Raw genomic sequence first — 12,525 nt, forward strand, 5'->3', positions numbered from 1 at the left:
ATGCGAGGGATCTAGGTTGACGCTCCTCATGAGAATCTAATGCCTGATGATCTTTCACTGTCTCCCATCACCCCCAGATGGGACCATCTAGTTGCAGGAAAACAAGCTCAGGCTCCCACTGATTCTATGTGATGGTGAGTTGTATAATTATTTCTTTATATATGTTACAATGTAATAATAATAGAAATAAAGTGCACAATAAGTGTAATGTGCTGGAATCATTCCAAAACCATCCCCCTTCCTCCCACCACCCACTTGAGGAAAAATCGTCTTTCATGAGACGGGCCCTTGGTGCCAAAAAGGCTGGGGACTGCTGATTTAGTTAATTTGGTTCTCAAGGGATATGGTTTGGATCCGTGTTCCCACCCAAATCTCCTGTTGAATTGTAATCCCTGGTATTGGAGGTGGGGCCTGATGGGAGGGGACCAGACCATGGGGGCAGCTTCTCAGGGTTTAGCACCATCCCTCAGTGCTGTTCTCCTGAGGGAGTTCTCCTGAGATCTGGTCATTTAAAAGCAAGTGGTACCCCCACTTGTTCCCCTTCCTGCTTCCATCATGACTGTAAGTTTCCTGAGGCCTACCCAGAAACCGAGCAGATGCCAGAATCATGCTTCCTGTACAGCCTGTGGAACTGTGAGCCAATCACACCTCTCTTCTTTATCAATTGCCCAGTCTCGGGCATTTCTTCATAGCAATGTGAGAATGGACTAATACATCAAGTCTCACCCACCTCACGGAGGCCTCCCTGACCAACCTCGCTAAAACAGCCCTGAACACAATCTCACAGTCCCCAGACGCAACTTACTGTCTTATCCCATTCATCATCTTCACATCCCTCATCAGAACCTGACATCATCTTATTTCGTCATTTGTTTACATGTGTATTGCTCATGCCCCCGTCTCCTTGTCTGGAATATAAAGGTTCTTAAGGGCAGGGGTTGAAGGGGTCTGCTCTAACTAGAATAGTCTATGATGTGAGGGATGTGACAGGCACCTGGAGAACAATTATTATTACTCAGGTTGCAAGGAGCTAGAGGTGTGCATGTTTACCAAAAATTTCAATCCGAATTGTTCCCATTTGGGGGTAAATGGCTCTGAGGCTTTTTCCCTCCCTCCCAAGCTGTTTAGAGCCATTAAGCTCATCTTACAGCACTTAAAAATATCCTACCTAAGCAAGTCAAACACAGAGGAGATGTCAGGCAGTTTGCATTATTGGACTGCAGGTTTTTATTAAAACAAACATTTCTCATAGCTCTAAGCAAAGCATTAGAATTCATCAAGCAGACTCACATCTTTTCTCTGCACAGAGAGGGCTGAAAAGGAAGAGAAAGCCTCTATGCACATCCAGATTTGGTAAAGCGAAGGATTTCAGTGAATGAGTCATTGAGGCTATACACGTTTGCAGCTTGCAAGGCACTGGTGGGCAGAGAGCACAGATAAAGGACTTCTGGGGTCCCCCACCCTGTCCAGCAACCTCTCAGCTCATGCCTTAGCTTCCACCAAGAAGGGTGAACACAGCGTCCCCGCTGTCTTCACTCAGACCCCAGACGACGCAGGAAACTGCACAGCTCTGCTCCCACCATAACTTATTAGGAGATAAATCACATTTTATCAACTTGCCATTGCGCCTCCTGTAGATTATACTTCAGAAAACTAGATCTTTATAAATTCCTTTGTACTTTGTGCACTTCAAATGCCATGATTGTCAATCACACAAACACTGCCCAATTTGTTGAAAGCATTTTTACTGAACCCGCAAAGGCCCACCATGTGGGGAGAAATTATTTTTTAATACCCATTGGGCAGGACACGCCGGTGCCCCCAAGGCCACAGTAGCCGTTGGGATTCTTGCTCAGGTACTGCTGGTGGTAGTCTTCCGCGTAGTAGAAAGTCTGTCCTTCCCGGATGTCAGTAGTGATGGGGCCAAAGCCGTGCTCTGAAAGAACCTGTGGGGACACAGAAAGGCACCATCAGCTCCCATGCTAGAGAGAGAGCCCCTGCGAGGGGTGGCACTGAGGGGCCAGGGCTGCAGGGAGCGGACGCGTGGCTCGGGACAAGAAGTGCGTCCCTTTGGGCTGGGCTCTGTGCATTGCAAGTGGAGTGATGCTGGGCAGGGACTTACCTTGCTGTGCCTCAGTTGACTGGAAACTGAAATCAGGTTGATATTAGATTTTTAAATCTGTAATTTACACTGTACCCCCACATCCCTGCTGTCCCAGGTGCAAGTTGGGGGCCCTGGTTTGGACGCTGTGGGTCTGTTTGAAACTTGCCCCAAAGCTCTCCCAGAGGAAACAGCAGGTAAGCATGGCTCCCTGCCTGTCCCCGAGGACAAATGGATGTCCCCGAGAGGGCTCAGCAGGGCTGCAGTGGGAGAGAATGAAACGGGTGGACAGGGTAGGGATGGAGCAGGGACAGAAGGAATGGCTGCAACTCTACCTGGCGCTATCCTATCTGCCCACCAGCTCAGGAACAGGACCCCAGCCCACTCCCAGGCTAGATAGAGGGTCCCCCCACTTGCTGTGGCTCTGGGGAGCAGGACCCTGCTGGCGTGTCCTGGTGAGCAGGGTGTCACTTGGGGTCTGTGCTCTGAACTGCAGGCCAGGGATTCTGGGGAGTCAGGGCAGGGCAGGACGTGGCCTGTGGCTCATCACCGCCCTCTGCGTCCTAGTTTACGTCCCGGTGACATCTGGTGCCAGGGATAGACATGCATCAACACAAGCTGGGAGAGGAGAGAGGGACTATTTGGGGCAGGAGACAGACTAAGAAATAGACATTGCTCCCCGTGGATTTCAGCCTGCTTCTTTTCCCCTTTGGATTTCAGTTGTGCCCTAATTCTTTCTTGTTGCAGGCTGCTCGGAGCATGTGAGCACAGGGCCACAGAGGCTCAACCCGCTCTCACTGCCTCCATTTGGTACAGAGCTGCAAAGCAGAGCCAGGACTTGTGTTTTTACGAGGGGACCAACCACACTCTGACTGTCCGCTGGTCCATGTGAGATGGTCTTCAAGTCTGCCAAGCACAGTGCATCCAATATTATATTCACTGCTTCAGGTTTTTCTTGAGAAATGTCACTTATTTCCTGTATCTCTGTTTCGCCGTCTGAGCCAGCATAAGGCCGATCCAGGATCTCGAGGCCCAGCAGGTCCAGAACGATAAGGGGCAGGGTCCCCATCAAGGCAGGTGGGTTGGACCAGCTAGCTCAGAGGCAGTCAGTTTTCTTGCAGGGGTCAGGAATGAGAATAAGGAGCCATTCTAATATAGTTTTGACAATTTTTTGTAAACTAGCAATTATTGAGGGTCTGCCATATGCCATGATCTGTGCAAAGACTTCACACATGTTAATTTTAGCCTCACCAGAGCCACGGGAAGGAAGTCCTATTATTGTCACCCGTATTTAAAAGTGTGTGTCAGACACTGTGCCTTGGTCCCTGACATTCTCAGCTCACCCTGGTACCACACAGGCGGAAAGCTCGCAGACTGCATTCCCCAGATTCTGCTGCCAGCAAGGCCCTGCTTCAGATTCCACCAATGAGAGAAACTCACACGAAATTTGGCAGGCTACGTAAAAGGAGAAGCTATTCTTTGCAGGGCGCAGCTGTGAGGATGAGCGCAGGACTCTGCAGGAAGCAGACCCGAGACTCTGCCAGCTCCTCCCGGCCCTCTCCAGAGAGTCCGTGGCATGCCATCAGCAATGACTTCTGGCAATTTCAGTAACATCTTGGTATCCTGAAATCTTGGGGTGCTTTTCCCTGCCCTTCACACCCCTGCTAACGATTCTGTAACACCGAATTCCTTTTGTAGAACCTATCCAGCTTGATGGCATGGAGCTTTCTGTTTCCATGACTGGGCCCCAGCTCACACTGCATTTGGCTCCAGACTGTTTTCAGCGAACAGAACCTCTCTAAGAACGAGCATGTGGGGTTGGCTAACTCACAGGTAGATTTCCAGTTAGCAGTGACCTCCTTGGAAGTGGAGCATGTGCCCGCGGTGTGACGGGCGATGGCTAGCATTTGCCTGTGAAGAAGCTGCCCACTGAAGGGAGGCTTCGGGATGCCAGGTGGCTGTGGAGATGGAATATTCCGGTGACGACAGTAAGGACGACGTCTGTGGGGGGCGCCGTCTGCTCCAGGCAGCACCAGAGGGCTTGGAGACGAGAAAAAGGCGCGGTGAGGGCCTGGCATTGCTGGTCCAAGGCAAGTTCGGAGAACGGAGAGATGTCAAATCATCTCTCATCTCTCGCAGCTGTATCCAAATAGCAACTAAAAAATCGGATCCCAAGGGCCCTGGATTCACAACGCGAGCGGGATTCACCGGCTTGCGCGGCCCCGTGCCCGGGCGCGCTCTTGCCCACAGGTGTGAGGGTCCTCGGGGGCCCGCCCACTCCGCGGCAGACACCGTCCGCCGAGGGCGCCTCGCTCCCGCCCGGAGCTGCGCCTGTGGACGGAGCCGCCCGTGTTCTGCAGCCGCCCCCGTGCAGACCTCCCAGCCGGCCTGGGTCTGAGCTCCACCCTCTTCCCTGTCCTCCTAGGCACAAGGGCGGCCTCCCAGGCACAGCTGCTGTCTCCGGAAGATTCTCTGAGCACAGCGTGGGAGGAGGTGGGTTCATACAGGGGGGCCGGCACCGCTGCCCAGCTCCGCTCCCCCGCCCCTGCAGCCACCGGCAGGCCCGGGCCCGTGGGGAGCCTGGAGGGCCCCGCAGTACCAGCCTTAGCCACAAGGTGGCAGACATTTCACTAAGAAAAGCCTCCGAGGCGAGCAGGGAACCCGCAGCCCACCGGGCCGCCAGCGCCCCCGCGCGGGCCTCGGGCTGCGAGCTCGTGGACCGGTCCTGGCGGGTGGCGGGCAGAGGCGGCGGCCACCGGCCTGCGATGAGCGTGGTGTCAACCTGCAGGCTGCGGCTGTCCTTCCCAGCGCTCCCCCCGCCCCCCACCGGCTGCCAAAACTGGGGGAAAGGACGAAAAAGAGACCGGGTGCGAAGGAAGGGGAAAGGGACCACGACAGGCCACATCTAGTGTCTTCCTGGTCCTCCTTCGTCCGCGGCCTCACTAGCAAGTCACTCCCCTCGGACAACCCCATGCATTCCGTGGGGTCTCCCTCCGCCACTGTTCGGGTTCACCTCTTGACTTCAGTGGGCTTGGCAGCCGCCCTGCTCTTTCGCCCTCCCCCTGGGTGGGCCTCCCTGATCCCTCTCCATCCCGGCCCTTCTCCCCATCCCGTTCCACCCCGGCCCTTCTCCCCCATCCCGTTCCACCCCGGCCCTTCTCCCCATCCCGTTCCATCCCGAGTCCTTCTTCCTGTCCCTCTCCACCCCGGCCCTTCTCCCCATCCCGTTCCACCCCGGCCCTTCTCCCCATCCCGTTCCACCCCGGCCCTTCTCCCCCATCCCATTCCACCCCGGCCCTTCTCCCGGTCCCTCTCCACCCAGGCCCTTCTTCCCCATCCCGTTCCACCCAGGCCCTTCTCCCCCATCCCCTTCCATCCCGAGTCCTTCTCCCGGTCCCACTCCACCCTGGGCCTTCTCCCCATTCCCGCTCCACCCCAGGCCCTTCTCCCTGATTCACCCCTCAGCATCGTCTCCCTCACCATATTCTACCTTTTCAGCCTTTCCTTTACCCTCTGGGCACTATTTTCTTTGGTGTTGTTGATATTTACCTATTTCCTGAATGTTCCATTCCCTTGCACTTGATCTCCATGGAATGTCCTTTCCTCTTTCCCATCGCAGGAACTCCTACCCATCTCTCAGGACCCAGACCAAATGTCCCCACCTCTGTGAAAACTGCCCGATTCTTGAAGGCAGAAGCTGCCCCACATGCTATGTTCTCCTGGAATCGCAATGCCAGACAGCGCTGATGACAGCTGCATGACAACAGCCCTTCTGTTCTCCAAGCCACTTCCACTCCCCAGGACTGTCTGTGTCTCTCCCTGATCTCCGGGCTTCTTGCACCGTGTGCAATGAATGAATGAATGAATGAGAAAATGAACTATGGATTCTAGGGATCTCTCAGAGATTCTCTCGACTTCTGGATTCCACCTGGGTCCCTGTTGCTACCTCAAGCCCAAGCATCTCCTCTGGGGCCTGGGAAGGAACGCTGGGTGGGAGAAGGGGACTACGGAGCTCAGGCAGCTGCTTCCCATGTCCCAGAGCCCTGGCCAGTTCCATGGGTGGGTTCAGTCTTTAGATGGTGGCACTGTGTGTGGCACTGTGTCCTTGCAGGGAGGAGCACAGAAGGATGCCACCCTGTCATCTGTGTCATCCTGAAAAAGCCCATTTGCTCTTCTGCCGGGAGAGTGGGGTGGTGCAGGAGCACGGGGAGGTGGGGGATGAAGGCTGTCATCTCTGGGTTACAGATGGTCCCTCTGGGCCCCCTGCAAGTCCACTGGTCAACCTGGCCCCGGGGCCAAGCTATGCAGGTGTCAGCGTGGGTGCACGCCAGTCTCCCGAGCCCTCTTCCTGCAGTATCGCCACACACCAGGTGTCCCAGTCAGTGTTGGGACAGGGGTTTCTAGGTAGCGTGTTACTGATCATGGCTGACACACCAGTGCTTGTGGTCATCTACTTTTCCTTAATGAACTGGAGCAGATGGAAGGCCTTAGATCTTCATCTTGGTTTTACTCCCTCTCATTGGCCCTCAGGAGCAGGAAGGAGAGGAGAGCTGGAGAGGAGGAAGAGGGTAGGGACCCACATAATACGCAGCCTGATGGCCTCACCCCTCTCCCACCATCCACAGGGAGGACCCATAAAAACGGTGGACCATTTGTGACTGCAGACACAACTGTTCACATCACCTACCGAATCTTTAGGCGCCTTCCAGTAAGGAGGCTGCACCCGTGACAGTGGGGTGTCACCAGAAGGACTGTGCTGGATGGAGGGAGGCAGGGCAGTGGTGCTCCGGCCTCAGGACCCAGGTGCCCTCACAGGACTGTGCTCATCCTCCAGGCCCTATGGAGCCACTTTTGGGGATGGAGAATGAGTTCAGGTCATGACAGACTTGCCTGGTTGAAATAACTGCCTAGATTGGCTCAAAAGCCTAGAAAGAGGTGCTCTTGCTGCTCAACCCCAGCGCCTGCCTCTGCCCAGGGTAGCCCCGGCCCAACTCCCTACTCCAGCCTGTGGGGCCAGGTACCCCCAGGGCTACACCAAGAGCCAGTCCCACATGCCCCTTCTATGTTCCACTTCAGGGGAGGAATGACCTGAGCCTAGCTCCCCCCAGTTTTTCTCTTACTGACTCCAAGTATCTTGACTTTTGCTTGTGGCTTTTTTTTTCCTTTTCTGTCTTGCTGACCTTTTAGGAGGAGGTCAGCAGGATTGCACACAGTAACACACGTGGGGCGACACCTGGCCCAGGGAATTTCCAGAAGGTCACCTAACAGAATTGGTCATTTGTGCTTTTCTCGCAGACTCTTCCTCAATGGCCCCAGGAAGCCTCCTATGCCTGCCTTCTGTCATCATTTTCTCCTTGGACTCAGCTTTCTGCCTGTGCAATGGGCCCTTACCTAGTTCACTGTGCTGGGACGAGGAACCCAGAGAGGGCACAGAAAGTGCACCATGCTCTGCCTGGCTTTTCTGTTGTTGAGACAGGGTCTTGCTCTGTCACCCAGGCTAGAGTACACTGGCACAATCATGGTTGATGGCAGGTCCTACCTTCTGGGCTCAAGCGATCCTTCTACCTCAGCCCCTCCAGAAAAGCTGGGACTACAGGTGTGTACACCACCATGTCTGGCTCACTTTAATTTTTTTTGTAGAGACAGTGTCTCACTGTATGTTGTCCAGGCTGCTCTCAAATTCCTGGCCTCAAGTGATCCTCTCATCTTGGCCTCCCAAAGTGCTGGTATTACAGGTGTGAGCCACTACACTCAGTCTGCCTGGTATGTTTTAACAACTGCAGAGTGCTGGCTCCATTTCCCAAAAATCCCCACCCAGGGGTGAAAGCTAGCCTGCCCATCCTGCCCTCCTTAAGTAGCCCCTATCCACATTGCCCCACAGAGCCCCTACTTCTACAGCTGAGCAGATCTCTGGGGCAGGAAGGCGGGTGGGCGTCCATAGGTTGTGATGGAGCCCCCCATCCCCTTGGCCTCATCCACCTCCGCTCAGTCTCCAGCTCCAGTGACTCATAGGAACACCACAGATGCACAAGCAGCAGCCGGGTCACTCCCTACAGAAGGCCTGCCAGCCGGGCACAGCAGGTCCCATCCGTCCTTCTAAGGCGGCCGGTAAACAGCCTTTCTTGTAATAAATGTAATGAACATGTGATCACTCCGCTGACTGCAGCCTGCTAATAAGCTTATGATTAGGATCACTGAGATTCTCCAAGCGCCCGAGTGTCTCAGCCTATTGCACGGAGGTGACACGCTCTCATACCACCCTGGGAAATGCAGGATGGCTTCTGGCAGCACAGGAGGCAGTGGGGACCAGTGGGCAAGGTTAGAAAGGCATTGAGATCCAGAGCCCAGAATGGAGACCAAGACCCTGTGTTTATCCAGAACCACAGTGTTTCCGAAGGGCCTCCACTCTCTATTCACATGAGCCTTCCATTGACTAAAACGGAGGGTTCTTATTCCTGTTTCTCAGCTGAGGACAGGGAAGCCTGGGGAGCGGGGAGGCATGTCCATGGCCACCGGTCAGCAGCCGAGGCCAGCCCTGAACCCTGGCTCTGGACTCCTCCCACACGTGGCTAGACAAGAATGCCGCCCTGCCCCAGGAGCCTAATAGTTTATAAAATATCCAAAGGAGCTCTAGACATGGATCAGCCCGAATGTGAGTCAGAGTCTCCCTATCCAGCTCATGTCCCTGGGACTCAAAACATGTGATGTTTATTTCACAGGCCATCTCTTTGGTTTTTGGTGGTGGTTCTGTGGTTTTGTTTTTGGAGACGGGATCTCACTCTGCCACCCAGGCTGGAGTGCAGCGGCGTGATCATGGCTCAGTGCAGCTTTGACCTCTCAGGCTCAAGTGATTTTTTTTTTTTTTAAGTTGTGGTAAAATACACATAAAATGTACTATCTTAGCCATTTTTAAGTGTACAGTTGTGTTAAGTATATTCACATTGTTGCATAACTATCGTTAGAACTTTTTCATCTTTCTGAACTGAAACTCTGCATAAAACCTCCCTGTTCCCCTATTCCCAGCCCTGGGCAGCCCCCATTCTGCTTTCTGTCTCTCTGAATTTGACTCCTCTAGCTCCCTCATATATGTGGAATCCCACAGTATGTCTTTTTGTGACTGGTGTATTTCACTTAATGTCTTCGAGCTTCCTCCAGGAGGTGGCATGCGTCAGAATGCCCTTTCTTTTTCAAGGCTGCATACTATTCCACCATATGTACATGCCATATTTTGTTGCTTTTCATTGTTTCTTTAGCTGTCAAATAATACACATCTTGGAACATGACAAGCACACCGACAACAGACACCTCGTTATGCTCCAGCCTGTTATATCAGCAGCCCCCGGCGCTGACCCTGCACTCCTCTAGAGAACTGCAAAAGGAACGTGACAGCAGGACTTGCCCCAAGTCTGTGGCTTGGCCATTCTTTCTCTTGCCCCACCCAACGGATCCCAGTGGCCGTGATGCCATTATCAAGACAGAAAGCTAACAGAGAGCTGTCCCAGGTCACCTGATAGCAAGAGAGCTAGACTTGCCTGCCTGCCCTCCACCCAAACGGAGATATACCCTCTAAATACCAAGTGCCACCAACTTCCCAAGTAACTTCCCGATTCCAAGAGATGACAGGAGACATACTCAGAGTGCCAGGAAAGCAGCATTTGCATTTTAAGCACCCGGTTCAGTGTCAATTTTCTAATGAATGTCAGGAGTAGTTTGCAGGGCCCCTTTAATGGGGCAGAGGCGGATTGCAGGGTGCCTCCCTTTCCCTGTCTCATGTCATCAGACGAGTCATTCTGCAGGGTGGGCCGTTATTCTACTTTACCCAAGGAAACCCAAAGCAGTTAGGGACCTTATTCAAATTCACAGGCCTTGCTCAAATCCACAAGGGTGAGTAGTGGGTCTGGGACAAGAATCCAGGTCTGGATTCCATGCCCCCTCCCACATCCATGCTGTCCCCGGAATTTGGGGCTGTGGGGTAAGGAAGCCCCTGGGATGCTGAGTATTCTGTCCTGAGACACGTGAGAGGTGCAAAGGGATGATACAAATCCACAAGGACCTTGTATAGGAATTCCACAGAGCGGGGCCAGGAGGGACTGGAGGGGGCTGGCTCTAGAGATGCTGATGCCTGTGCAACTGTGGGCACATGCGTGGGAGGGAGGGGCCTGCATGCGCACCCCTGTGTTTGTGCACACGAGGATGCCGTGTGTATGCATTCACCCCCCCCTTAGGAGGACTGACCTAGGGACACCATGTTTTTGTTTTGTTTTTGGAGACAGGGTCTCACTCTGTCATCCAGGCTGGAGTGCAGTCGCGTCATCATGGCTCACTGCAGCTTCGACCTCTCAGGCTCAAGTGAGTCTCCTTTTTGGTGTTTTTGTGTGTGTGTGTGCGTGTGTGTGTAGTAAAATACACAACATAAAATGTACCATCTTAGCCATTTGTAAGTGTACAGCTAAGTACATTCACCTTGTCGTACAACTATCACTACTATCTCTGGAAGTCCTTAGAAGGACTTAGAAAAACTGACCTATAGACACTTTTTAGAAAAAGTATCACTAGAAAGGAACCTGAATGTGAACAGTGTCTCTTGGGGACCATGGATTCCTTTGAGACTCCAGTGAAAGCTTTGGACGCTCTACCCAAAAAAACTCACAATCAAATATTTGCTCACAATTTCAAAGGATTCTATGGCCCTCTGGGGTCCATCCAACCATGATTAGATCCTGTGGACGGAGCCGCCAACCCAAAGTCACCACTGCAACTGCCCATCCCCCAGCAGTCGCCATGCACAGGGCTCCAGAAATGGGCAGGCAGATCCACTCAGCAGTGCCTATTTCCAAGACAGATGACCCTCATTTCCATCACAGTTTGAAGGCCCTTGTGGCAAGGAGGAATGGCTGTGCTTGCTAAAGGGAAAGTCACAGGAAAGAAAGACGGTACTTGCAGTTCATACCTCATCAGACTGCAAGCCTCATGATGTCTGATCCAAGCAATCAACATCCCCTACACCCACCAAAGGAATTTAGCTTTAAGTGTTAGGTTTTCATGTAATTATTTGTAAAATGCACATGTGCACCCCTGTGTTTGTGCACACATTTTGTGATCACTTTTTAAAGTATTGTAGTGGTATGAAATTAGTTTCCTAGAACAGAAATCTAATTTATGACTCTGAGTCCATCGGAAATGAGGGTCGGACTTCTAAGAGGTCAACCTGAAGCTGCTGTCTGGGAGCCAGCTGAGCTGCTTTAGGGGAAAACTCGCAGGTGGGATGCGGGCATGTGGATTCTAGACTCACTCCGCCCTCTAGTGGCAGCAGGACGCCTGTACCAGGCACTTCACTTGGTTCCTACCCTCACCTTCTGCACCGAGACCACTTCAATTCCTTCTACATCCACTCCATGAAATTCCATGCTATGCTTCTGTCCTGCGTGTGCACACATGCGTGTACACACACACACACACACACACACCCATGCCGGTTTAATACGCCCAGACAATGCCCCAGTCAGCTATTTTAGTCCATAGGGAACATAGGTTGACCAGATAGCTGTCAATCAAAACTTCTGGAAAAAAATGTGAAATGACTGGCATGGCTTTTAAATGAAACCACTAATAAGAAAACATCATCTATTCTGAGCTGGGCAGAGGCTCCTGCATCTCTGGCTCAGTGGTGCAGAGCAGAAGCACCCCCACTCCCTGCGGTTCAGCCACAAGGAAGGGGGACAGCTGACTGGGCACTGACTGGCTGGGCTTACTAAGCCTGTATGGAGTGTGTGCGTGTGTGTGTCTTCTGAGAAGGGGGTGAGTGCTTCTCTTCAACACCAAAGAGGACCCCGGAGCAACAGGAGCTCCAGGCTCTGGGACAATGGAATTGTCCCCGTGAGTCATCAATCACTGCTGGCACACGCAAGGAGGACAAACCCAGGCCACCACAGTGTGACAATGACAAGAAGCCATTCAAAGGGGCTGAAGCCTTTACAAGCCCCCATCAGAGCTCACTGACCCTCCCAGCTTTGTGAACTCATTGGGAGGGAAAGGAGAGAAAGAGGTGACACAATTAGATCTAACCTGGTCCATTAAGAGACCTGCTTATGCAAATGCACGGCCTCTAGCTGGACCGATGGGGCTTCTTAGCACAGCTGCAGTGCTCCTGTGCTCCGTCCTTTCCCATACTCTGCGAGTTTGTCACACAGCTAATGGCTTTCATTATCTATTCCTCTGTGTCCTCTGCACCCTTGAGGTAAATCAGTGTCTTCAGATTGCCAAGGATATTTCTCTTGTGTTGCAATGTAGAACGACAGAGCTGCAAGCTGAGCTGTGTCTCTGCAGAGGAGGGGAGGATGCAGAAGGAGAGGAAGGAATGTTTGTTTCAGCTTCTTGGCTCCACAGCTCTGCGCTTGCTCCTCAGACAGCCTGCAGTTTGCAAG

The 12,525-nt window shown here is 52.9% G+C and overlaps 1 protein-coding gene across 5 annotated transcripts in view; it reads right to left on the reverse strand.

The window, feature by feature from the left end:
- Positions 1-1,203: 1,203 nt before the first annotated feature.
- MSRA (methionine sulfoxide reductase A) overlaps positions 1,204-12,525 on the reverse strand; it is a 365,945-nt gene continuing 354,623 nt past the window's right edge. For 3 of the 5 annotated variants that reach the window (XM_030937674.1, XM_010353454.2, XM_010353453.2), the window contains one exon: positions 1,207-1,946. In XM_030937674.1, coding sequence (XP_030793534.1) covers positions 1,782-1,946 — 165 coding nt within the window. In that variant the 3' untranslated portion in view covers positions 1,207-1,781. Of the gene's footprint in view, positions 1,947-12,525 lie in introns of all 5 variants that reach the window. The other 2 variants (XM_010353452.2, XM_030937673.1) reach the window with 2 other exon arrangements.

Source organism: Rhinopithecus roxellana, chromosome 9, assembly GCF_007565055.1.
Source record: "Rhinopithecus roxellana isolate Shanxi Qingling chromosome 9, ASM756505v1, whole genome shotgun sequence".
Classification (NCBI taxonomy): Eukaryota; Metazoa; Chordata; class Mammalia; order Primates; family Cercopithecidae; genus Rhinopithecus; species Rhinopithecus roxellana.